General features: G+C 42.7%; 1 protein-coding gene across 7 annotated transcripts in view; it reads right to left on the reverse strand.

Moving 5' to 3' along the window:
• inpp4b (inositol polyphosphate-4-phosphatase type II B) overlaps positions 1-25,069 on the reverse strand; it is a 538,055-nt gene that overhangs the window by 372,970 nt on the left and 140,016 nt on the right. For 6 of the 7 annotated variants that reach the window (XM_060926513.1, XM_060926515.1, XM_060926511.1 and 3 more), the window contains one exon: positions 15,695-15,774. In XM_060926513.1, the coding sequence (XP_060782496.1) occupies positions 15,695-15,774 (80 nt within the window). Of the gene's footprint in view, positions 1-15,694; positions 15,775-21,070; positions 21,105-25,069 lie in introns of those variants that run through there. The other variant, XM_060926514.1, reaches the window with a different exon arrangement.

Here is a 25,069-nt window from a genome sequence, read left to right on the forward strand (position 1 = left end):
CTGAGAAGAGTTTAGAGCTGGCTCACTCATTGGTTAGGACTTCATTGCCGGGACAGAAGGCCATGGCAGTGTATGTTTATGTAGCAAGTGACAGATGAATGAACCAATCAGATTTTGATTTATAGTGGGAGGGACCGGCGGCATGGTGATGTAGTGGTTAGCGCTGTCGCCTCACAGCAAGAAGGTCCGGGTTCGAGCGCCGTGGCCGGCGAGGGCCTTTCTGTGTGGAGTTTGTGTGTTCTCCCCGTGTCCGCGTGGGTTTCCTCCGGGTGCTCCGGTTTCCCCCACAGTCCAAAGACATGCAGGTTAGGTTAACTGGTGACTCTAAATTGACCGTAGGTGTGAATGTGAGTGTGAATGGTTGTCTGTGTCTATGTGTCAGCCCTGTGATGACCTGGCGACTTGTCCAGGGTGTACCCCACCTTTCGCCCGTAGTCAGCTGGGATAGGCTCCAGCTTGCCTGCGACCCTGTAGAACAGGATAAAGCGGCTACAGATAATGAGATGAGACGAGTGGGAGGGACCAAAAATGTATCACCCCAGGCCTTCTCAAAGGCCAATGTGAGCTTAACCGTGAGTCAGCGCCATCAGTGCAGCAGTGAAATCATCTTCCAGCCGGTGTAGTGTTCATCAGTAGTGTTAGCGAATGCTAATAAAGCAGTCAAGCCAGTGCTATTGAGAGCAAGTAACACAGGCTAACAACCAAGAAAGTAAGATTTCTGTTTCCAGACTCTTCTTCCACACTGCACGCTACAGTATTTTTCACTCAGACTTAAGTATTCATTTCCCGATGTAATTTACTTAGTTACTTTTAAAATCAACATCGACGACTAAACACTATGGAGCAACCTGGTAGCCTGACACTAATCCCTTGCAAAATCCTTTGCCCTGTTGCTTTTTTGGTGTCTGGCTAAGTTTTGGCTGAGCTCAAATCCCAGCTCTGATAGTAACAGTTCACCACTACTTGTATGGTAAATATGCATGAAGAATATCTAAAGAAGCTTTGGTAGCCTTTCAGGTGTTCAGCGTGTCTTTCTCTTTCCCGGCAAACAAAGAAATGCTTCTACAGAAAACCCTCTCATTGAATATTTGCATCAGCTCCAGTGTGTGACGTCATGTTGTCTTGAGCAACTATGCAATATCATAAACCATATTCAACACTCATTCTCCACTGGGTAGAGTAACGTAATACACGTAGGATAAGCGATATGCTAACGATGACTATGGCATGCCATCAACCCAAATGAATGAAACCCGCTAGAAGGGAATACAACACATTTTTATTCCATCAAAAAAGTGTCCTGTATGTATAATATTTTTTTATATTCAGTTCAATGTTATTGTATAGCACTTTGGGATTGGCGCAATGAAACTTTACAGGGGATACTGAAGCCCTTGACGTCAGCCACGAATCAGGTCAAGTGATTCACAAGAATCAAAAGAATCAGTAAACAATTCAGCTTTTTTCCCCCCTTAATGCTTTCTGGTATTGTTCATGTTGTTCCTTGAGAAAGCTTTAAACACTGACTTCAGTCTGAGATTGAATTGAATTCAATGCAACTACAGACGCTTATAAAAAACCCATCTTGTTAGCAGCCATATTGTGTATATTTTGCGAAAATGAGGTTTGTTGAGCTGAGCGAGTAAGCACAGAGATGATGTTCACCAAACAGACTGGCTTTACTGCACGTTTTATGAGCCATTAAAACAGAATTGTAAATTGTAAACACAGACCTGGTGGTTATTATTACTTTCTTCAGCACAAAATATGATGCTGCCATATGGATAGAGTAATAATATGAACCTGTGAGCTGTAGGTGGTAGAGCTGTAGGTGGGCTTACCTTATGACTGAAAACGAGCACTTTCATTTACTTAAACAGATGTTCATAAAAAAAGAGAAGAAAAGCACTAATTACTGTCGTGAGTCATAATGGCAATCGCTACTTGACACGACTGCGCACTAATATATAGTTGTGTTCATGTTATGTGTATTTTAGAAGCATGTTCTGTAGAAAGGGCCCTGTCATTAAATTAATACCGTAGTATCTGCCAAATACATGTCTGATCAGACGATACAACAAGAAGGAAGAAAAGTTTGTTCCAGCATCTCTGGACCTTCAGTGTTCCTTCAGTGGATATGGGTTACAGTGTCTTGCAAAAGTATTCATCCCCCTTGGTGTTTATTCTGTTTTGTCGCATTACAAGCTGGAATTAAAATGGATTTTTGGTGGGTTAGCATCATTTAATAGAAATCTGGAGCGTGCACAGGCATTCACCCCCTTTCGTATGGAACCCCTAAATAAGATCTGGTCCAACCAATTCACTTCATAAGTCACATAATTAGTTGAGTAAGATCCATCTGTGTGCAATCAAAGTGTCACATGATCTGTCACATGATGTCTGTATAAATCAACCTGTTCTGGAAGGACCCTGACTCTGCAACACTACTAAGCAAGCAACATGAATACCAAGGAGCTTCCAAACAGGTCAGAGACAAAGTTGTGGAGAAGTATAGATCAGGGTTGGGTTGTAAAAACATATCCCAAACTTTGAATATCCCACGGAGCACCATTAAATCCATTATAGCAAAATGGAAAGAATATAGCACCACTACAAACCTGACAAGAGAAAGCCGCCTACCAAATCTCACAAACCGGGCAAGGAGGACATTAATCAGAGATGCAACAAAGACACCAAAGATAACACTGAAAGAGCTGCAAAGATCCACAGCGCAGATGGGAGTATCTATCCATAGGATCACTTTAAGCCGTACACTCCACAGAGTGGGGCTTTATGGAAAAGTGGCCAGGAAAAAAAAAGCCATTGCTTAAAGGAAAAAAAAAAAAGTTTGGAGTTTGCCCAACAGCATGTGGCAGACTCCCCAAACACATGGAAGATTCTCTGGTCAAATGAGATTAAAATTGAACTTTTTGGCCATCATGGGAAATGCCATGTGTGGCGCAAACCCAACACTTCCCATCACCCTGAGAACACCATTCCTACAGTGAAGCATGGTGGTGGCAGCATCATGCTATGGGGATGTTTGTCATCTGCGGGGATAGGAAAGCTGGTCAGGACTGAAGGAAAGATGGATGGCACTAAATACAGGACAATTCTAGAGGAAAACCTGTTTGAGTCAGCCAGAGGTTTGAGACTGGGATGAAGGCTCATGTTCCAGCAGGACAATGACCCTAAACATACTGCTAAAGCTGCACTGGAGTGGTTTAAAGGGAAACATTTAAATGCCCTGGAATGGCTTAATCAAAGCCCAGACCTCAATCCATTTGAGAATCTGTGGCATAACTTGAAGATTGCTGTACATCAACGCAACCCATCTAACTTGAAGGAGTTGGAGCAGTTTTGCCTTGAGGAATGGGCAAAAATCCCAGTGGCTAGATGTGCTAAGCTAATAGAGACATACCCCAAGAGACTTACAGCTGTAATTGCAGCAAAAGGAGGTTCTACAAACTATTGACTTTGTGGGGGTGAATACCTATGCACACTCCAGATTTCTGTTTTTTTTTTCCATCTTATTTATTGTTTGTGTCACAATAAAACAACAATTTGCACCTTTAACATAGTAGGCATATTGTGTAAATCAAATGATGCTTACCCTCCAACAATCCATTTTAATTGCAGCTTGCAATGCAACAAAACAGGACCAACACCAAGGGGGATAAATACTTTTGCAGGACATTGTACAATAAAAAGAAGAAGAAGAAGAAGAAGAAGAAGAAGAAGCAGCTCTGAAACTGCTGCTCTTCAGTATTAAATCATGATCCCTGGAGCCCAGCCTGAAACATCTAGCACCAAACCAGAACCAGTTAAAGCACCTCTTGCTTCATTACAGTTGCTCAAAGGAGGTGCTGAAGATTTTGATCTTGCTTCAGACTTCACTGCATTAGTGTATATTTAAAGCTGGCTCTTCGGCACGAACATCATCTCTGAAGTTGATCCTCACTCGAGAGTGCTACTCCTACATTTTGGAGATGTTCATATATAAAATACGTGCATGATCTAGGACAGAAAAGGCAACTATGAGACCAAGAGACTGATGTCATCAGTGAAAGGATGCAGCCGTGGCTTTCGAGCTTGCAGGATAGTTTCCCCGATGTAAAAATATGACTCATTGCCAGAGAACAGTAGTCAAATCATGTTTGTAATGCAAGTCTGTGTTGATTTGACTGAGACTGTTTCTCGATTATCTGCGCATCAAGACATCTGTGTTGAACCGGTTTGCTATTAAAAAAAATAAAAAGACCTAAAAGTACAGATGTGAGAGAATTTCTGCCTGATTCGGCACTAGATTCAGAGGAATTACTGCTTTCTCTGCATTGGCCTATATTGTTGTGACAGAAAGAGAGAGAGTATCTAGGCCAAGGAATAACTTGAGCAGTTCTTCCTCCTTAAGCACCTTAATGAGAGTCTACGATTAAAAAAAAAAAAAAGTTACTGATGATAATACAGAACATAGTAAGCACACTGCTCTATGTTACTTCCGGCACATGAAAGTTGATGTGAAAAATATGGAACAATAAAGATAAAAAAAATGGAGCGTGCATCTATAATACAGCTTAATTTCACTTCATTTGATAAATTATGCTCGCATGAGTGGAAGATAAAGCTGTTCAGGCTGTCGCTAATACAGTTACATTCCACTGCAATGGAAAGATGTCAGTTTTATATTCTGTAATGTGGCAGAAGGAAAGAAATAAGAGTAGATATATGGTTTGTTTTCAAGAAATTCATAGGTATAAGTTGAAATAACAGTGCTGAATGATCATATTTATATCACGCCAACACACAAACCCAGATTTAACAGCAAACAATTTTTTTTTTCCTCAAATCACAGTCATCAGTAGTAAGGCTGTGTTTTGGCATCGAATTGGATATTGGCTGTAGGCCAAAGCTGCAGTAATTGCCCCAAATCCCCTCATCACTTGATCATGTGTAACAACAGTCATTGACTGAAATGCATCATTTGGTACAATTGCCAGAGAAAACCAAGAGGACCGGGTGCATTCGGCACCATAATGAAAATTGTAGGGCAAACCATGAGTCAGTCTCAGAAATCATACAGAGCCTTTGTACAAGGGCTTGGATATAGTCCAGGGATATGTTTAGGACTGCACACTGGTAGACACACACACACACACACACACACACACACATATATATATACTAGTGCATCTCAAAAAAATTAGAATACCATGAAAAAGTTCTTTTTTTTTCATAATTTAATTCAAAAAGGTAAACTTTCATATATTCTATATTCATTACATGTATGGTAAAGTGAAATATTTAAAGCCTTTTTTGTTTTAATTTTGATGATTATGGCTTATAGCTCATGAAAATCAGAAATCCAGTATCTCAAATTATTAGAATATTCCCTAAGATCAATAAAAAAAAAAGGATTTACAATACAGAGATGTCCAACTTATGAAAAGTATATTCATTTATACACTCAATACTTGGTTGGAGCTCCTTTACCATGAATTACTGTATCAATGCGGTGTGGCATGGAGGTGGTCAGTCTGTGGCACTGCTGAGGTGTTATTGAAGCCCAGGTTGCTTTGATAGTGACCTTCAGCGTATCTGTATTTTTGGGTCGGGTGTTTCTCATCTTCCTCTTGACAATACCCCATAGATTCTCTACGGGGTTCAGGTCAGGCAAGTTGGCTGGCCAATCAAACACAGTAATATCATGGTCAGCAAACCATTTGGTAGTAGTTTTGGCACTGTGGGTAGGTGCTAAGTCCTGCTGGAAAAGGAAATCAGCATCTCCAAAAAGCTTATCAACAGATGGAAGCATGAAGTGCTCTAAAATCTCCTGGTAGATGGCTGTGTTGACTTTGGACTTGATAAAATACAGTGGACCAACACTAGCAGATGACATGGCACCCTAATTCATCACAGACTGTGGAAACTTCACACTGGGCTTCAAACACCTTGGATTCTGTGCCTCTCCACTCTTCCTCCAGACTCTAGAACCGTGATTTCCAAATTAAATGCAAAATGTACTTTCATCTGAAAAGAGGACTTTGGAGGACTAGTGCATCTCAAAAAATGTTCTGGCTCAGGAGTATGTTCTGGCTCAGGATTAGCTTGATATTAGGAATGCGACAGTTGTATCCCCTTTCTTGAAGATGTCTGTTCGTGATGGGTCTTGATACACTGACACCAGCCTCAGTCCACTCCTTGTGAAGCTCTCCCAAGTTCTTGAATCAACTTTTCTTGACAATCCTCTCAAGACTGCGGCCATCCCTGTTGCTTGTGCACCTTTTCCAGCCACCCTTTTCAGCAAGGACCTTTTGTGGCTTACCCTCCTTGTGGAGGGCATCAGTGATCATCTTCTGGACAACAGTCAAGTCAGCAGTCTTCCCCATGATTGTGGTTGTGTGTACTGAACTAGACCGAGAGATACACTGTGCTCATACTGTTTAACTCAAACTCGAAATGAAATATTCTAATATTTTGAGATGGGTTTTTTATGTTTTTGTACTGTATGTCATACTGATTAAAATAGAAAAATGCTTGAAACATTTTAGTTTATGTGTAATGAGTCTATAATATATAACATTTTCACTTTCTTAAATAACTGATGGAAAATATTCAACTTTTTCACAATATTCTAATTTTTTGAGATGCACTATATATATATATATATATATATATATATATATATATATATATATATATATATAGAGAGAGAGAGAGAGAGAGAGAGAGAGAGAGAGAGAGAGAAAGAGAGAGAGAGAGAGAGAATGAATATCATCCATCCATCTATTATCCATAACCGCTTAACCTGTGCAGGGTCATGGGCAAGCTGGAGCCTACCCCAACTGATTATGGACAAGAGGTGGAGTACACCCTGGACAAGTCACCAGATCGTCACAAGGCTGACACAGAGAGACAAACAACCATTCACACTCACGGCCAATTTAGAGCCACCAATTAGCCTAACCTGCATGTCTTTGGACTGTGGGGGAAACCGGAGCACCCAGAGGAAACCCACGAAGACACGGAGAGGACATAGAAACTCCATACAGAAGGGCCCCATCAGCCACTGGGCTCGAACCCAGAACCTTCTTGCTGTGAGGCGACAATGCTAACCACCAGTATAGAATACCTATACTACTAAAAGAAGGCTGTCTCTCTGTCTGTTCACCTATGCAAATCGACATGGCTGGACATACATACTCCATACTTTGCACATGGATGGGTGATGCCCAAGAGGGGCCCAAGACAACATTTTCAATAACATGGGATTAGTGCTAATCCAACACACTATTAATTTCCCATAAGCTACATGCTCACACTAAGACACTGCATGCAGCCTTGGTGGGGAATCCCCTCCCCGACTCGCCTGGGAGTTTCGATTGTACAGGAGCTCACAATCAGCACTCCTTGCCGGAGACTTCCGCTAGGGCCGAGTCTACGTCTCCCTCTCTCCCACACCAATAACTGTTAGTACTTTAATACAAAGAAATAAGGTGTGCTGTTCAAAGAGTTGGGGGTGAGACAGAGCAGGAAGCAAAGCCAGTCTTGTGGTTAATTGAAACTGATAACCTGATTCTCAAAGAAAGCACAAAGTTAGATGTGAAAAACATTCACATATGCTGAGATCACACACTTACAGGCACATGATTTACTTGGATATGAGCCATTCCGGCCTGGTTGGCCATTTATTTATTCTTATGAGTTAAAACTAGGGTAGGTACATTTATTTTAGAAGCTTTTTTTTGTTGTTATATTACATTGCATTAATGACATTTTACTTTAATGGCAGACACTCTGATCCAGAGCACTGTACAACATACCCAGAAGAAGAAGAAAAGAAGAAACCTTTATTTGTCACATGCACACTCCAAGCACAGTGAGATTCATCCTCTGCATTTAACCCATCTGAAGCAGTGAACACATGCACCACACACCCAGAGCAGTGGGCAGCCACACTACAGCGCCCGGGGAGCAGTCAGGGGTTAGGTGCCTTGCTCAAGGGCATTTCAGCCACTCCTGCTAGTCCAGGGAATCAAACGGGTGACCTTTTGGTCCCAAAGCTGCATCTCAAAACATTAGGCCATGGCTTCCCCAGTTTAATAAAAAAAAAAAAGCAAGTCTTTCACAAGGCTAGGCAGACATATTGCTAAAGCTAGCATGCTAGTCAACAGTTATGAGTACTAACAATAGCCCTGTTTATTGTTTACATTTATTATGATAATGTTAGATATTTTCTTATTTGGGGGGGCACGGTGGTGTAGTGGTTAGCGCTGTCACCTCACAGCAAGAAGGTCCGGGTTCGAGCCCCGTGGCCGGCGAGGGCCTTTCTGTGCGGAGTTTGCATGTTCTCCCCATGACCACGTGGGTTTCTTCCAGGTGCTCCGGTTTCCCCCACAGTCCAAAGACATGCAGATTAGGTTAACTGGTGACTCTAAATTGACCGTAGGTGTGAATGTGAGTGTGAATGGTTGTCTGTGTCTATGTGTCAGCCCTGGCGACTTGTCCAGGGTGTACCCCGTCTTTCGCCCATAGTCAGCTGGGATAGGCTCCAGCTTGCCTGCGACCCTGTAGAACAGGATAAAGCGGCTAGAGATAATGAGATGAGATACTTTCAAAATTGACCATATTCTTGCTGGTTTCTCCAAAATTACCTCCTCTAGCTTTAAGTACAGAGGTAACTCTAGTGCATATTGGGGCTCCAGGAAGGAAAATAAAAGGAGTCCTCAATATGAGACAACTACAGGATAACTGTCTGAAAGTGTTAGTGTTATATTCTGCATGCTAGATGTCATGCTCGATCAAGCTTACCAATTAGAGAAAGCACCATTACATCATGTAATGATGACAGGAAACCTAGCTACATAATTAACATAATATGTTCCAAAGCAAGTCCCATCACCCACTGCTGGACTCAGGGGGAAACATGGTCATAAAATGCTGCAAAAATGCCCTCTAGGATGCCCATATGGTAGATAAAGCAGAATAAAGTGCCCTCTAGGGTATCCTTACAGTGGGGGGAAAACTTGCTACCCTCAAAGGTGCCACTATGTGCAGCAATACATGATGACATGACCTCAAGGGTGCTGCTACATGCAAGAAAACATGAATATGTACCCACTAAGTACCCTATCAGTGGAGAATATGTGAGGCACTGCCCTCTATGGTGCCCCTACACATGAAGTCTTCTCTAGAGTGCTGTTCCTGTGGTGAAAATGAGATGTAGTGCCCTATAGGCTTCCCAAGATGCAAGAAAATGAGATGAAGCTTTCTCAAAGTGCTCCTATGTGTAAGAAAATGTACCCTCTAGGGTTCCTTTATAGTATAAATTTAAACCTTTGCCAACTCTTAGCAAGAAACTTTCTTGTGGAAATGATGTTGGGCTAACGTTATATCATTTTATGTCTTCATCTACAGTTATCATCCACCACTTAGCACAGTTCTGCTTCTCTTTTCTCTGTTTTCTTTTTGCTTTCTCTTGTTTCTGGCTTCCAGACACGTAGTATAATGCATTACCCACTGGATGTTTTGAGTTCTGCACTTTGAGATTTGACATTTTCATTGACTTCAAAATGTCCTTTAGTGCTCTCCTTCAAAATTCAAGACTCAAGCAACTGCCTGCCTTCCCTGTCCTGTAGCTGTGTCTCTGGGTAAATGTACCCTCTCATCAGTGACATCATTGGTTGTTGGTTCTTTTTTCAGCATGTTACTCCAAAACTGTTGATAGATAGATAGATAGATAGATAGATAGATAGATAGATAGATAGATAGATAGATAGATAGATAGATAGATATAGGGCGGCATGGTGGTCCGGGTTCGAGCCCCGTGGCCGGCAAGGGCCTTTCTGTGTGGAGTTTGCATGTTCTCCCCATATCTGCGTGGGTTTCCCCCAAAGACATGCAGGTTAGGTTAACTGGTGACTCCAAATTGACCATAGATGTGAGTGTGAATGGTTGTCTGTGTCTATGTGTCAGCCCTGTGATGACCTGGCAACTTGTCCAGGGTGTACCCCACCTTTCGCCCATAGTCAGCTGGGATAGGCTCCAGCTTGCCTGCGACCCTGTAGAACAGGATAAAGTGGCTAGAGATAATGATATATATATATATATATATATATATATATATATATATTTACTGTCACTGATCCCTGTTGAAGCTATTGTGTTTAAAAGAGAATCCCATCAACTCCTCAACTTCTCATAATTGCTTGCCTGTTGAGTACCAAACAAATGCATTATTGAAGTAACTCACAACCAGCAATATTCATTCATTTATTCATATACTCCTTCATTTCAGCAAATGCTTCCTGGATGATTCCAGAGCTTATCCTGGGAAGGTTGTGTGTGAAGCAGGAATAGACCCTCCAGTCCACTGCAGGGCACCACACACTTGTTCACAGCTTGGGGCAATTCAGAATCGCCAGTCCTCCAATTCACCTATCAGAATTTTTTTGTTACTGGGGGAGGTGGAAGGAAACCGGAGAACCCAGAGGGACCCAGGAACCAGGTATCCCGGAGCAGTGAGGTGGCATCTATACCTAGTCAAGACCACCTAAACCAAGATCAAGTCATGACCAAGACCAAAGTGTATCAAGACCGAGACAAGACCAAGACTTTGAGGGGTTGCGACCAAGTCAAGACCAAGACCAAAGCATATCGAGACCAAGACAAGACCAAGACTTTGAGGGGTTGAGATCAAGTCAAGACCAGAATGTATCAAGACCAAGACAAGACCAATACTTTGAAGGATTGAGAGCAAGTCAAGACCAAGACCAGAGTGTATCAAGACCGAGATAAGACCAAGACTTTGAAGGGTTGTGATCAAGTCAAGATCAAGACCAGAGTGTATAGAGACCAAGACAAGACCAAGACTTTGAGGGGTCGAGACCAAGTCAAGACCATGACCAAAGCATATCGAGACCAAGACAAGACCAAGACTTTGAGGGGTTGAGACCAAGTCAAGACCAAGACCAGAATGTATCGAGACCAAGACAAGACCAAGACCTTGAAGGGTTGTGATCAAGTCAAGACCAAGACCAGAGTGTATTGAGACCAAGACAAGACCAAGACTTTGAGGGGTCAAGACCAAGTCAAGACCATGACCAAAGCATATCGAGACCAAGACAAGACCAAGACTTTGAGGGGTTAAGACCAAGTCAAGACCAAGGCAGGGCGAGACTGAGTCAAGACCAGAACCAGACTAGTGTGTGTGTGAAGGACGTGGGGAGGGGACAGCTATTAACAGTAATGAAAATTTTGAATTTGTGATGAACCACATTATTGGTTGCATTTGAAGTAGAAAGTTTTACATCCAATCACAGTAATGATGTTAACAATGAAATCGGACAATGCATCGGCAATTTAGTGAAATCCACACAGTTGTGGTCTTGACCGGTCTTGAAATAAAATCCCGAGTCCTCTATGTCCAAGACCAAGATAAGACCGAGTAAAAATGCATTTGATTCCGAGATGAGACAGAGACCTTCAAAAAAAAGTGGTCTTGAGACCAGTCTCAAGTATTACAGCACTACCTATAGCTAATAAGATACCATGCCATCAACCAACCACATTAACTCATCTCATCTCATTATCTCTAGCCGCTTTATCCTGTTCTACAGGGTCGCAGGCAAGCTGGAGCCTATCCCAGCTGACTACGGGCGGCTAACCACTACACCACCGTGCCGCCCACATTAACTTTATACTAAAATAAGATGACTCACGTTCATTGTGAAGAGAAAAGAAACATGTGAAAATGTGCTTCAACTCAAACTGAACCTGGCTAATACATGCAATGAAGGGAGGTGACACTTTTTCTTTGAAGAGCATACGCACGACTCATAATAAGCATTGAACAAAAAAAGCCATCTTGTAGGATTTAACTCTACAATTCTATCAGTTCTAATATTCAGTAGGTGTCTCTCGGAAAGGCGGTGAGTAAAGCCAGTAACTCCAACTCCCCACTGTGAGCCACACTGACAGTTAGGTTAGGTACTGAGAAGCTTTTCATTGGATCATACTCAATAAGTGCACAGACTGAAGACAGAGGAAGTGAATTTTTCATTCTGAGCTGCTCAGATGAACCGGCATGCCACTACAGCCTCCAGTCCGATGTGAAATTTCAGTCCCTGAAATCGTACTATTTCTCACCATCTTGCACTTGATTAAAGGAAACTTTCAGAATGAGTGCACGCGTGCATGTTCCTTCCTTTCATCCTCCAGTTTAAGAGAAGTGGTCATGTGACACTTCATAGTGGGTATAAACTGAAAGACAGACAAAGGTAAAGGGAGAAGGAAAGAGAAGCGAGGGCATACACATACACATCTGTCCAGTGGTTACTGTCAATCGCAACAGTGACAGCCATGAGTGAGAAGCCCCCTGAAGGGGAAACGAGTCAGAGTGTGTGTGAGACAGAGGGAATAGCCAGGCTAGGAATGAGTGGAAGAGAAAGAGAGAGACAGATTGGGAGTGATGTTATGAGGGCAGCATCTCTCTCTTTCTCGATGGATAATTGTGTTGGAGGAGACGTTTGGGCACCGAGGCCTCCTCGACATCGGTGCTGTGGTAAAAATTAGTGTCAATGTACGAATCTTATGTTATCCCTCTCTGAGTGTGTGTGTCAGTATGATTCCTCATCCTGGAAAGGTGTTTTTCGGAGGGATTTCATTTCCATATTGAAGATAGCCTTTGAAAAATTTAATTGTCATTAGTTTTTATTTTTATTTAGTCTTTCGGGGGGGGGTTCTTCCAGTTTTTACAAGAGCATAAGTAGTTTTAGTTTTACTTTTATTTTGAAGAATTGTCGAGTTTTACGGCAGCCGGCGTTACATTACCGGCACCTTCTGGAACGAGGCTGTTACTGTCTCGAGAGGGGAAAATGCAACGCAAATGAAAACGAAGCTGATTTTAAGTGAAATTCTACTTTGTTTTAGTTTATGTTGCATTCTTCATTGTAGTATTTATATGGTTATTTATTGACGAAATCTTTCTTTTTTTTTCCACTGCGAGTTTTAGTGTTCACCTTCGTTAACTATATTCACCCCGAGTTGGAACTCCAAGTTTTGCAAATGCACTTTGATGGGAAAACCATCTCATCTCATCATCTATAGCCGCTTTATCCTGTTCTACAGGGTCGCAGGCAAGCTGGAGCCTATCCCAGCTGACTACGGGCGAAAGGCGGGGTACACCCTGGACAAGTCGCCAGGTCATCACAGGGCGGACACATAGACACAGACAACCATTCACACTCACATTCACACCTACGGTCAATTCACGCTACGTTCACACTGCAAGGCTTAATGCTCAATTCCGATTTTTTTGTGAAATCCGATTTTTTTGTGAGGTCGTTCACATTAACAAATATATGCGACTTGTATGTGATCCTCAGTATGAACGAAAAGCGACCTAAAAGTGTTCCGCATGCGCATTGCAGGATACGACGACGTCACACGCAGTGAGCATGGCCAGTGTTTACGGAAGTAAAACCGCCCGGTTGCGGTATGACCCATCCAATCTAGCTTGAATAGCTGTATCCCCCCAAATGGAAATCAGCTCCCTAACCTCTGCGTCCTTCCATTGAGAAGATTCAGAACCTTCACAGCCCGAAGCGTCCCTCGCATTGATGTCATGCGCCATGTTGTTGTAACTTTTTTTGAGAGACCCGCCGCCTACTTCAGCGCAGAATAGTGACGTTTGTGGCTTGTTGATGACGTGTAAGTCGGATGAATGCGACCTGGCGGTTCAGACTGAAGTCGCATATGAAAAGAGCGGATAGGAATCGGAATTAGGACCACATATCCAAACGGCCTGGGTCGGATTTGAAAAAATCGGATCTGTGTCGTTCATATTGTCAATAAAAGATCGGATACAGGTCACATATGGGCGAAAAGATCGGATTTGAGTCACTTCAGCCTGCAGTGTGAACGTAGCCTTAGAGTCACCAGTTAACCTAACCTGCATGTCTTTGGACTGTGGGGGAAACCGGGGCACCCCACGCGGAGAACATGCAAACTCCGCACAGAAAGGCCCTCGCCGGCCACGGGGCTCAAACCCGGACCTTCTTGCTGTGAGGCGACAGCGCTAACCACTACACCACCGTGCCGTCCATGGGAAAACCAGAACAAATATATCTAGTGATTTTATAGGTGCACTTTTTGTGATATTAAACGCGTTTCTAGTTTCTAAAAATATACCATACCAGTCAAAAGTTGGTACACCCTACTCATTCATAGGTTTTTGGATATTTTGACTATTTTCTACATTGTAGAACAATACTGAAGACAGCAAAACGATCAAATAACATATGGAACGTATATGGAATTACGTGATAAAAAAAGTAAAAAAATACGTTTCATATTTTAGCTTTTTCAGCATATCCAGCGTTTACCTTGATGCCGCTTTGCACACTATTGGCATTATCTTAACCAGCTTCATGAGGTCGTCACCTGGAATGCTTTTCAATTAAAAGGTGTATCTCGTCAAAAGTTAATTATTGGACGAGATTCTTGCCGCCTTAATGTGTTTGAGATCAAACAGTAAACAGTAAATAATAAAAATACAGTAAATAGTCCTATTCAACACCACAACTGTAGTAATCCATAACGTATTATGTCAAGAACTGCTCAGCTAAGTAAAGAGAAATGGCATCCATCATTACTTTAAGACATGAAATGACTTTTAATTTATAAAAATAAAGAAAAACCATTAAATTAGAAGGCGTGTCCAAACTTTTGACTGGTAACATATTTTCAAATATGCTGTTAACTATTAAGACAATGACAACGGATCTGGCTAGTTCCTATTTTTCTGATGATCCCCGATGATTCTTCCGCATTGCAAGTTCCCATTAGCTCTCACAACATCAAGTTTTCTTATTTTTTTCTTAATAGGCAAAACGTGAAGCATTATATATAGCTACTTTAATTTTAGAGCTTACAATATACAGTAGGTGTTGTATCAGTGTATTTACATTACATTAAATGGCATTTAGCAGACGCTTTTATCTAGAGCAACATACAACATAGCCAGAATAGCAGTTGGGTGCCTTGCTCCAGGGCACTTCAGCCATTCCTGCTGGTCTAGGGAATCAAACCAGCAACCTTCTGGACCCAAAACTGCATCTTTAACCATTAGGCCATGGCTTCCTCTTTACCTTGAATACATTGTACCTGCTCCTTTCGTTTTAGCATCAGGTGCTAAGAAGTTCTTGGCTTCCTTTCCTCCTCAGACAATCCTTCAACATTCCCTAATTGACTGAGTCACTTTTGACACGTGGCTGACACGCAATCTCTTCAGCTGTCTACCCATGTGCATCTGCATTGTGACAGAGAATAATGCAACACACAAACACGGAGCATGTCACTGCGTTCGAGGGAACTCCTGTCTGGGATCTGGGTTTGCTTTGATCAGAGGCACTTAGTTGACAAGCACTGCCTTCAGGGATCTTGTACTGTACGACGCCAACGTGCACTGTACATATATGATGAAAGAGGAATGCGGGCGCAGCCTGAAACATGCTCAAGGAGGTTTTTGCACTCTTGGGGTGTAAGGTACAAAGTTCCACCTGTACATGATGCTTCGCTTGCAAAAACTTAATTTATTTCTCAACAGTCTGTCATAATCTGTGTCCATGATCCTGTTGGGAGGTATGGATAAACCAAAAGCAGTAGGAGAACAAAAATCCAGGCCGCTTGGACTCACCTTAGGCTGAGAGAGAGCTGTTGGTCCTTTGACTTGAGGAGTTCGGAGACAGAGAAGCTAGCACTACCCAGGAAACTGCTCTGTGGAACACAAAAGGAAAAAGAAAAAGGCTCAAGTCCCAAACCACAGAGTGCTTTATGCAAATATAATCCATTCTACAAATATCCTTAAAAGTACATGGTTTATGCAAACTGTGCACTTTGCTTCACAAATGAAAAACAGCCTTTCGCAGAAACAGTGAGTCTGCAGCACGTTTCAACACTGTTTACTAAAACCTCATCTTCTCTCCAGAGCAGATTGGAAGCGTAAGGAGTAGAGCTGGTGTAAGTACAATGAAACCTACAACCTGCTTTCTGCTGGCCAGCGTGGTTTTATAGTAGACATACAACAGCACTTCTTAATGGATATTCCATGGTTGACAGAGTCAAAAGCTTTCTTATAGTCAATAAACGCAAGGCATAATGGTTGGTTAAACTCCCTTCCCGTTTCCATGATCGTATGGAGGTTGAATAATTGAACGCGTGTGCCTATGCCTTTCCTGAAACCCATCTGTTCGTCGGAAAGCTCTCTTTCCACTATATTGTAGCGCAATGCAGCTATGGCTACAATTTAGGCAATGGGAGATCAGGAATCATTTGTATTCTTCATCCACCCATCCATTATCTGTAGCCACTTATCCTGTACAGGGTCGTAGGCAAGCTGGAGCCTATCCCAGCTGACTATGGGAGAGAGGTGGGGTACATCTTGGACAAGTTGCCAGGTCATCGCAGGGCTGACACATAGACACAGGCAACCATTCACACCTATGGTCAATTTAGAGCCACCAAGCTAATACTTCAGGAAAGCATGTAACGTTCAGTTGCACTCCAGAGCAGGTGATCATTTGGATGGACGCAACGACAAAGATGGAAATGAAGAAGATGGACTTCTTAGAGTGATGTCACAATCCTAAACAAACCAACCATTCCACAGTCAAACTTTAGTCAAGTCAAATACATAGACTTTGAGGACCTTCTGTTCACGTCCTACCAAAATATCTCATCTCATCTCATTATCTCTAGCCGCTTTATCCTGTTCTACAGGGTCGCAGGCAAGCTGGAGCCTATCCCAGCTGACTACGGGCGAAAGGCGGGGTACACCCTGGACAAGTCGCCAGGTCATCACAGGGCTGACACATAGACACAGACAACCATTCACACTCACATTCACACCTACAGTCAATTTAGAGTCACCAGTTAACCTAACCTGCATGTCTTTGGACTGTGGGGGAAACCGGAGCACCCAGAGGAAACCCACGCGGACACGGGGAGAACATGCAAACTCCACACAGAAAGGCCCTCGCCGGCCACGGGGCTCGAACCCGAACCTTCTTGCTGTGAGGTGACAGCGCTAACCACTACACCACCGTGCCGCCCCAACAAAATATATAAACTTATAATCAAAGGTCAGACCGAAGAAACAAAATACAGCACAATCCCAAGTTTCGGAATGATATTTTCACTGTTTTTGATAATAATCTATATAATAAGCAGCAAAGTTTGTTTATCTTGAGCTAACATTGCCATTTCTCGATGGATTTTCATCAAATTTGGCAAGTACGTCGGGGGATGACCCGGAATTTTGCAGATATAAACAAAATTCATGGCCAGGACCCAGGGAGGTCCCTGAGGGGCACAACATCCACCCACCCCCTTCCTCAATGCCTTTCACATTACATTTATCAACCCAAACTCTCCACAGATCTTCACGAAACATGACAAGTAGGTACAGGAGATAGCCACAATTTGGCAGAACCCAGAAATTCCATATTTGGGCCCCAGGGGATCACCGGTGGGCCCTTAGGTGGTGGATGTTTGGATTTTTGTTTGTCTTGGGTTAACATCACCATTTCTCGACGGATCTTCGCCAAATTTGACATGGAAGTCTCGGGGCAACCCAGAATTTTGCAAAACCCAGGCAACGCCGGGTAACCTGCTAGTAACATATATGGCATGAATATATGACAAAACATGTAATATATTTGAATTTGACATGAATTTCAAATTGTTTTAAAAATCGATGTCAAAACACATGAGTCGTAAATACTTAAAGTGAATTAAATGACTACTACCACCACCCCAAAACCTAGATTAGGTTTCCCTGTCCACAATTTTTTGAAATTGGAAAATCTACGTTCATTTACATTACAGACATTCTTATCCAGAGTGACATACAACATACTGTACCCAAAGCAGCCTGGGGAGCAGTTGGGGGATAGGTGCTTTGCTCAAGAGCACTTCAGCCATTCCTGCTGGGCTAGGGAATTGAGCCAGCAACCTTTTGGTCCCAAAGCTGCTTCTCTAACCATTAGGCCTTGCTTCACTTCTGTTTTTTGATTTATCTTTCCTGCATTTTGCCTTTTTTGTCATTGCTCCTTTATTTCTATTATCTCTGTTCTAATTGTTGTGGCTACTGCCTCATACAGGCAAAGCGAGGCAGTAGCCACGATGTCATCCTGTTGTAAGAATGTAAGAATGAGTGCAACAATAGTGCACTGTGCATGCGCATACACATAAGCATTACAAATCACCAGAACGGCGAATTGTGATCTAATGATGCAAACAGTTGATGTCGTGTTATCAAAGGTAGACAAGAACGAGTGGCGAAGCCACTGTGTCATCGTGTTGTTTGAAATGTAAGAATGAGTGTCACAATCACAAAACTTCGTAACTAATCAGCACTTATCCTGATCAAGTTCGATTACCCCTTCTACTTCTTGAACCAGAAACAAAATAAGAGAAACCTCGTTATAACTTTGTAGTATCGGAAGATAATCGGCAGATAAAAAAAGATAAACGAAATTCATTTCGTGACTCGCCGAGGCTACTGATTCGAAATTAACTAAGTGGTGTTTATTTTAAGAAAATTTACCTTTTGATTATCACAGCTTTTGTTTGGTCCTTCTGAAAGGTCAAATGAAAGGCTTTTAAGTTTGTTTTTTTTTTTTACTTTTTGGCAGATATATTGACAAGCCAATATTCGCCTTAATTTTTTATTTTATTTTAGAGTCTTTACACTACACTTGTGAAACAAAATGTGCTCATTAGTACTAAATAATGCTTCTAAGACAATTCATGAACAAGTGCTTTCTTACTATTTTGAAAATAGATCTAGTTCAGGGCGGCACGGTGGTGTAGTGCTTAGTGCTGTCGCCTCACAGCAAGAAGGTCCTGGGTTCGAGCCCCGTGGCCGGCGAGGGCCTTTCTGTGTGGAGTTTGCATGTTCTCCCCGTGTCCGCGTGGGTTTCCTCTGGGTGCTCCGGTTTCCCCCACAGTCCAAAGACATGCAGGTTAGGTTAACTGGTGACTCTAAATTGACCGTAGGTGTGAATGTGAGTGTGAATGGTTGTCTGTGTCTATGTGTCAGTCCTGTGATGACCTGGTGACTTGTCCAGGGTGTACCCCGCCTTTCGCCCATAGTCAGCTGGGATAGGCTCCAGCCCGCCTGCGACCCTGTAGAACAGGATAAAGCGGCTAGAGATAATGAGATGAGATGAGATGAGATCTAGTTCACAGCAATGGGTTTTGAACAAAACGCAGTAAACAAAATTGGGAACCAAAATACATAATGCTGCTCACAACTTGGTGACGCTGGCAAGAGATGAGGCGAGTATCATTGATAACATGTATATATGCGATATTTACTGGATGGACATGGGATCAGAAAACGTTTTTATTTTTAAGCAGTAGCCACATGTACCCATAGGGCACTTTTTTTTTTACATCCCTTCATTGCTTATACGGTCTGTCATTCCTGTAGCCTGGGGGTGGGGGTGGGGTCTTCGACTCGTTCAGTATCATGCTAGCTGAATGGAATATATCTGATATACTATGAAAAAAAGCCAGCCAATATTATTTAACCTCCTAGGGCTTAGCGGTCACATGCGTGGACAGCACTTTATGGAAATTCGGAACAAGAATCCACATGTGGACATACTTTTTCTCTAAGAGTACATCTTATCAAAAGATGATGCTTAGTTTTTATTCTAATCAGGTTCTAATAAGCCCAAATAGCAAAGAGGAATAAAAAATGCATGTAAAAAAACAGCTTGGGCCTTAGGAGGTTAAATATGTCACTCAGATCTGTGATGTATTTCATATGAAAAATATGAGTTTTTCAACAAGAGAAGATCAACTTCATATCTTCAAGCCGACGTGTGATTTTCTTTTTATTACACAGACACAGTCACAAACAAAAAGTCCCCAAATTTATCAAAACAATTCATCGATTTCCTCACGAGTGAAGATATTGGAAAATATGTTACTCAGTGTCTTGGATGTAGCTCGTATGCAAGTGGCGTATTTCCCAGTAAAACGCTCGTGTCCATGTAATAAATGGAATTATGCGGTAAACAAAAAAAGCATTAAAAAACAAACCAAACATGTTTGATATTTTAGATTATTCAAAGTATCCAGCGTTCACCTTGATGACGCGTTGCACACTATTAGCATTATCTTAACCAGCTTCATGAGGTAGTCACCTGAAATGCTTTTCAATTAATAGGTGTGTCTCGTCAAAAGTTAATTGTTGCCCCTTTTCCACCAAAGCAGTTCCGGGGCTGGTTCAGGGCCAGTGCTTAGTTTGGAACCAGGTTTTCTGTTTCCACTGACAAAGAACTGGCTCTGGGGCCAGAAAAACCGGTTCCAGGCTAGCACCAATTCTTTGCTGGGCCAGAGGAAAGAACCACTTACGTCAGCGGGGGGGGGGCGGAGCTGCTAAGACCAACAACAATAACAAGACCGCGAAAGATCGCCATTTTTAAGCGACGAGAAGCAGCAGCTGTACAAACGCGAAGTCATCCATTATTATTGTTGTTGTTGCTGCTGCTGCTTCTTCCGTGCTGTTTTTACTTCGATATTCGCGCCAAAGTTTATGCAAACGTAGCGACGTAACTGACGTATACAGCAACGTAATGACGTGGCTTCCCTTAGCACCGTGAGCTATGGAAAAGCAAACTGGTTCTCAGCTGGCTCGCAAGTTGAACGAGTTGTGAACCAGCACCGGCTCCGAACCAGCCCTGGAACTGATTTGGTGGAAAAGGGGTAAGTGTGGACGAGTTTCTTGCCTTCTTAATGTGTTTGAGATCAAATAGTAAATAATAAAATACAGTAAATAGCCCTATTCCACACCACAACTGGAGTAATCGATACATATTACGTCAAGTGAAATCCCATTCAACTAAGAAAAGAGAAACGGCGTGCAGAGCATCAGCCATCCGCGTCCCTGTGTAAGTTAAGTTAACGTGTTACCACAGAAACAATATGGTATCAGAATGAGCATTAAAGTATACCTGTGATTTGCGGTAAGTGCTGTTATTCAAAGAAACTGAAAGCATACCTTCTGACCACTCCGAATCATGCTGTAGTAAAAATAAACATTGCTTAGGAGACGCTTCAGTCTACAAATATGTAGGTAGTGCAATGGAAATGCGGCTGGACGAGATGGAGATGAGTCGCTCGAATTGCTGCAACAAAGAGTCAGAGCCAGCGAGATGTTTTGCCGTTATGCACCGGAGTCCACCTGGGTGACAAAATAAGCAGTGGCAGTTTTACACTCCGAACAGGGATCACTGCTTCTGTCCTCATTCCCTTCCTCATTGTGCTGCAGGACTTCCCTGTGATGCCTGTCACTGCTACAGGCGCTCACGCAAACGCAGCAGATTAATCACTACTGCTTTCTGTGCATGGACAACACCTGACAGCTTGTGTGTGGGGTGGGGTAGGGTGGAGGGGTGCCAGAGCATACAAAGTAGGCCATGGTGAAAACCAACCAAGCCAGGATCATCAATAAATAACACGTGTGCTTACACATGCCCAAGCACACACAGTAAGGTGACCAGATTTATGAGAAGAAAACCGGGGACATTTTCGGTTCGGCGGTGAAAATATCATGAAATAAAACATCTCGTGTTTTCATCTTTGTAATAAAAATGGGGACATTTCTGGTTTTCATGCATTTTGATCATGCATTGCATAAAAAGTGGGAGTTTCCTCACTGGGTGCGCTGTAGGCCGATTCTGCAACTGCTTTTGGTTAACATTAATTAAAGACGATGTGAAAATCTCTGGTACGGGTACGCAGTTTAGATTTATAGACAATTAAATTGTAGGCTAACCGAAATAGATGTTTTAGACCCATGAAAGTAAATATATTAAATTAATTACCATATATGCCACTCGTAATGGACAATGTATTTAAAAATATACAAAAAACACACAACACAATTTAAATAAACAGTTTACGTCAATCCAAGCAATTTCAATGGATGGTAACATATTTTTATCATTATTATTATTATTATTGGCTGCATGGTGGTGTAGTGGTTAGCGTTGTCGCCTCACAGCAAGAAGGTCCGGGTTCGAGCCCCGTGGCCGGCGAAGGCCTTTCTGTGCGGAGTTTGCATGTTCTCCCCGTGTCCACGTGGGTTTCCTCCGGGTGCCCCGGTTTCCCCCACAGTCCAAAGACATGCAGGTTAGGTTAACTGGTGACTCTAAATTGACCGTAGATGTGAGTGTGAATGGTTGTCTGTGTCTATGTGTCAGCCCTGTGATGACCTGGCGATTTGTCCAGGGTGTACCCCGCCTTTCACCCGTAGTCAGCTGGGATAGGCTCCAGCTTGCCTGTGACCCTGTAGAACAGGATAAAGCGGCTAGAGATAATGAGATGAGATGAGACACACAACACAATTTAAATAAACAGTTTACGTCAATCCAAGCAATTTCAATGGATGGCAACATATGTTTATCATTATTATTATTATTATTATTGGCAGCACGGTGGTGTAGTGGTTAGCGCTGTCGCCTCACAGCAAGAAGGTCCGGGTTCGAGCCCCGTGGCTGGCAAGGGCCTTTCTGTGCGGAGTTTGCATGTTCACACCTACGGTCAATTTAGAGTCACCAATTAACCTAACCTGCATGTCTTTGGACTGTGGGGGAAACTGGAGCAAACCCACGCGGACACGGGGAGAACATACAAACTCCACACAGAAAGGCCCTCGCTGGCCACGGGGCTCAAACCTGGACCTTCTTGCTGTGAGGCGACAGCGCTAACCACTACACCACCGTGCCACCTTTTGTAAACCTTATTTAAAAAAAAGCAGTGGCCATATCTCAGTGTCTGCAATACAATCAAGGCACAATTCCAAGTAGCCATGTACTAAAACATTTTTTTTTTTGGACAGGGAGGCACACGCCGGGTGCACCCCCCCTTAAATCCCTGCCAGTCACGCTCCACTAAAAAAAAAGTTGTTCCTCAGCTCCACCAATTAAAATACTGGAAAGACCATCACCGGAGGTGTTCTAGAATATCTCTGCTATCAGCCTGAGCCCATCTTAAAGTGATCCACAAAACAATATGCGAAGTATCTGCTGAAATCTGATAGATTTTTTTCCCCCTTTGGGTCTGTCGGTCATGGTTAAAAACGGGGACATTTCCGTGGACAGCTCCAGCCAGGGACAGGCCACCAAAAATGGGGACTGTCTCCAGAAAACAGACACGTCTGGTCACCCTAACACACACACACACACACACACACACACACACGCATATAAAGGGTGATAGAAATAGCACAGGATAGAACAGAAAAGAGAAGGATGTAGAAGGAAAGATAAAGAGAATTGGGGAGAGAGAGAGAGAGAGAGAGCAGTAGCACCTGGGGATTTTTGGCTCACCTCAACCACTCACTGACCACAGAACCATCACAAGTTATTGCACAGTCCAGACAAACTTTTTACAAACAAACAAGAGAGAAAGAGAGAGAGATGCACTTGAGAGAAAGAGATAAACTTTCAAACCGGCTTCACTGTGTGCCCATCAAGACAAGGGCACAGCACTCAACTCAACTTGTCCTGAGCAGCTTCACCTGGTTACCCCCGTTCTCTCGGAAAGAAATTGGAGCTGAAATTGTGTGTAAAAACCAGCCAAATGACCCCACAATATATTTCCATCAGTCCTCACCAAGATTAAAAAAAACAAAACAAAAACCAAACAAACACACACACAGAACCAGGTGAAACTGCAATAGCTATTTTAGCAAGCATTATTGATATTAATATAAATAATTTATTGATAATTTACTGATTATCATCAATTAAGGCGGGACGGTGGTGTAGTGGTTAGCGCTGTCGCCTCACAGCAAGAAGGTCCGGGTTCGAGCCCCGTGGCCGGCGAGGGCCTTTCTGTGTGGAGTTTGCATGTTCTCCCCGTGTCCGCGTGGGTTTCCTCCGGGTGCTCCGGTTTCCCCCACAGTCCAAAGACATGCAGGTTAGGTTAACTGGTGACTCTAAATTGACCGTAGGTGTGAATGTGAGTGTGAATGGTTGTCTGTGTCTATGTGTCAGCCCTGTGATGACCTGGCGACTTGTCCAGGGTGTACCCCGCCTTTCGCCTGTAGTCAGCTGGGATAGGCTCCAGCTTGCCTGCGACCCTGTAGAACAGGATAAAGCGGCGAGAGATGATGAGATGAGATGAGATCATCAATTAACAGATTTATTAAATTTATTCGATAATTTATCCTCTAGTACACAGTTCAGTCCAGACCAAGAGACAAAACCATGTCCATACACCCCCTGTGCCATTTCCTACTAAATGAAGTAAAGCTCTCCTTTCTACAGTCTCAGAAAACAAACAAAAAAACACAGCAACCTATTTTCTTTTCCCTTTTCTTGCACAATGTACAACCTACAATCCCTTTTCTTTCCCTCTCCTTTCTCTCTCTTCCTCCATTCCTGCCTGCCTGACTTGTGTGAGGTGTCTGAATTGCAGCTTTGTGTTCTTTGGCTGGTTTTTTTTCTCCTCTTAATGCAGCATGAGTACACAATGATGGACTGCTTGGGGGCTTATTGTGAGTCACGATATAAAATTGCACATCAGTTACGCTCACAACGATGAAATATTCAAAATAGGTATGAATCATCCATTTGGGCTCAGTTTCCATAGGGATACTAGAAGATCGAGTCTTTCACATTTTTTAGAGATTAACTGCATATCACCCGCTGGCTTTTTTTTTTTTTTGTCTCCCTCGGTAAATTCAAACAGTATTTGGCCCTTAGACGGGGCTAATTCATGCAAAATGGATTGATTTATTGATTGAGGCTAAGAGAGCTGAGATGAGGTGCATGTGTCAGCAAATGCTGAGCTAAATAGCTGCATGTAAACTCTGCGGACTTGTACCGTACAAACTCCACATTTTTTTACGTAGGTTCTGTGGAGCTCTCGGTGCTACTTGTGCTTTGAAAAGAAGATTTTATGTAGAAATCCATTACCCAATACAAACTGTGCAAAAATTATATAAGCAAGGAAGTACACACACACACACACACACACTATATATATATAT

This window comes from Neoarius graeffei, chromosome 7 (genome assembly GCF_027579695.1).
Source record: "Neoarius graeffei isolate fNeoGra1 chromosome 7, fNeoGra1.pri, whole genome shotgun sequence".
Classification (NCBI taxonomy): domain Eukaryota; kingdom Metazoa; phylum Chordata; class Actinopteri; order Siluriformes; family Ariidae; genus Neoarius; species Neoarius graeffei.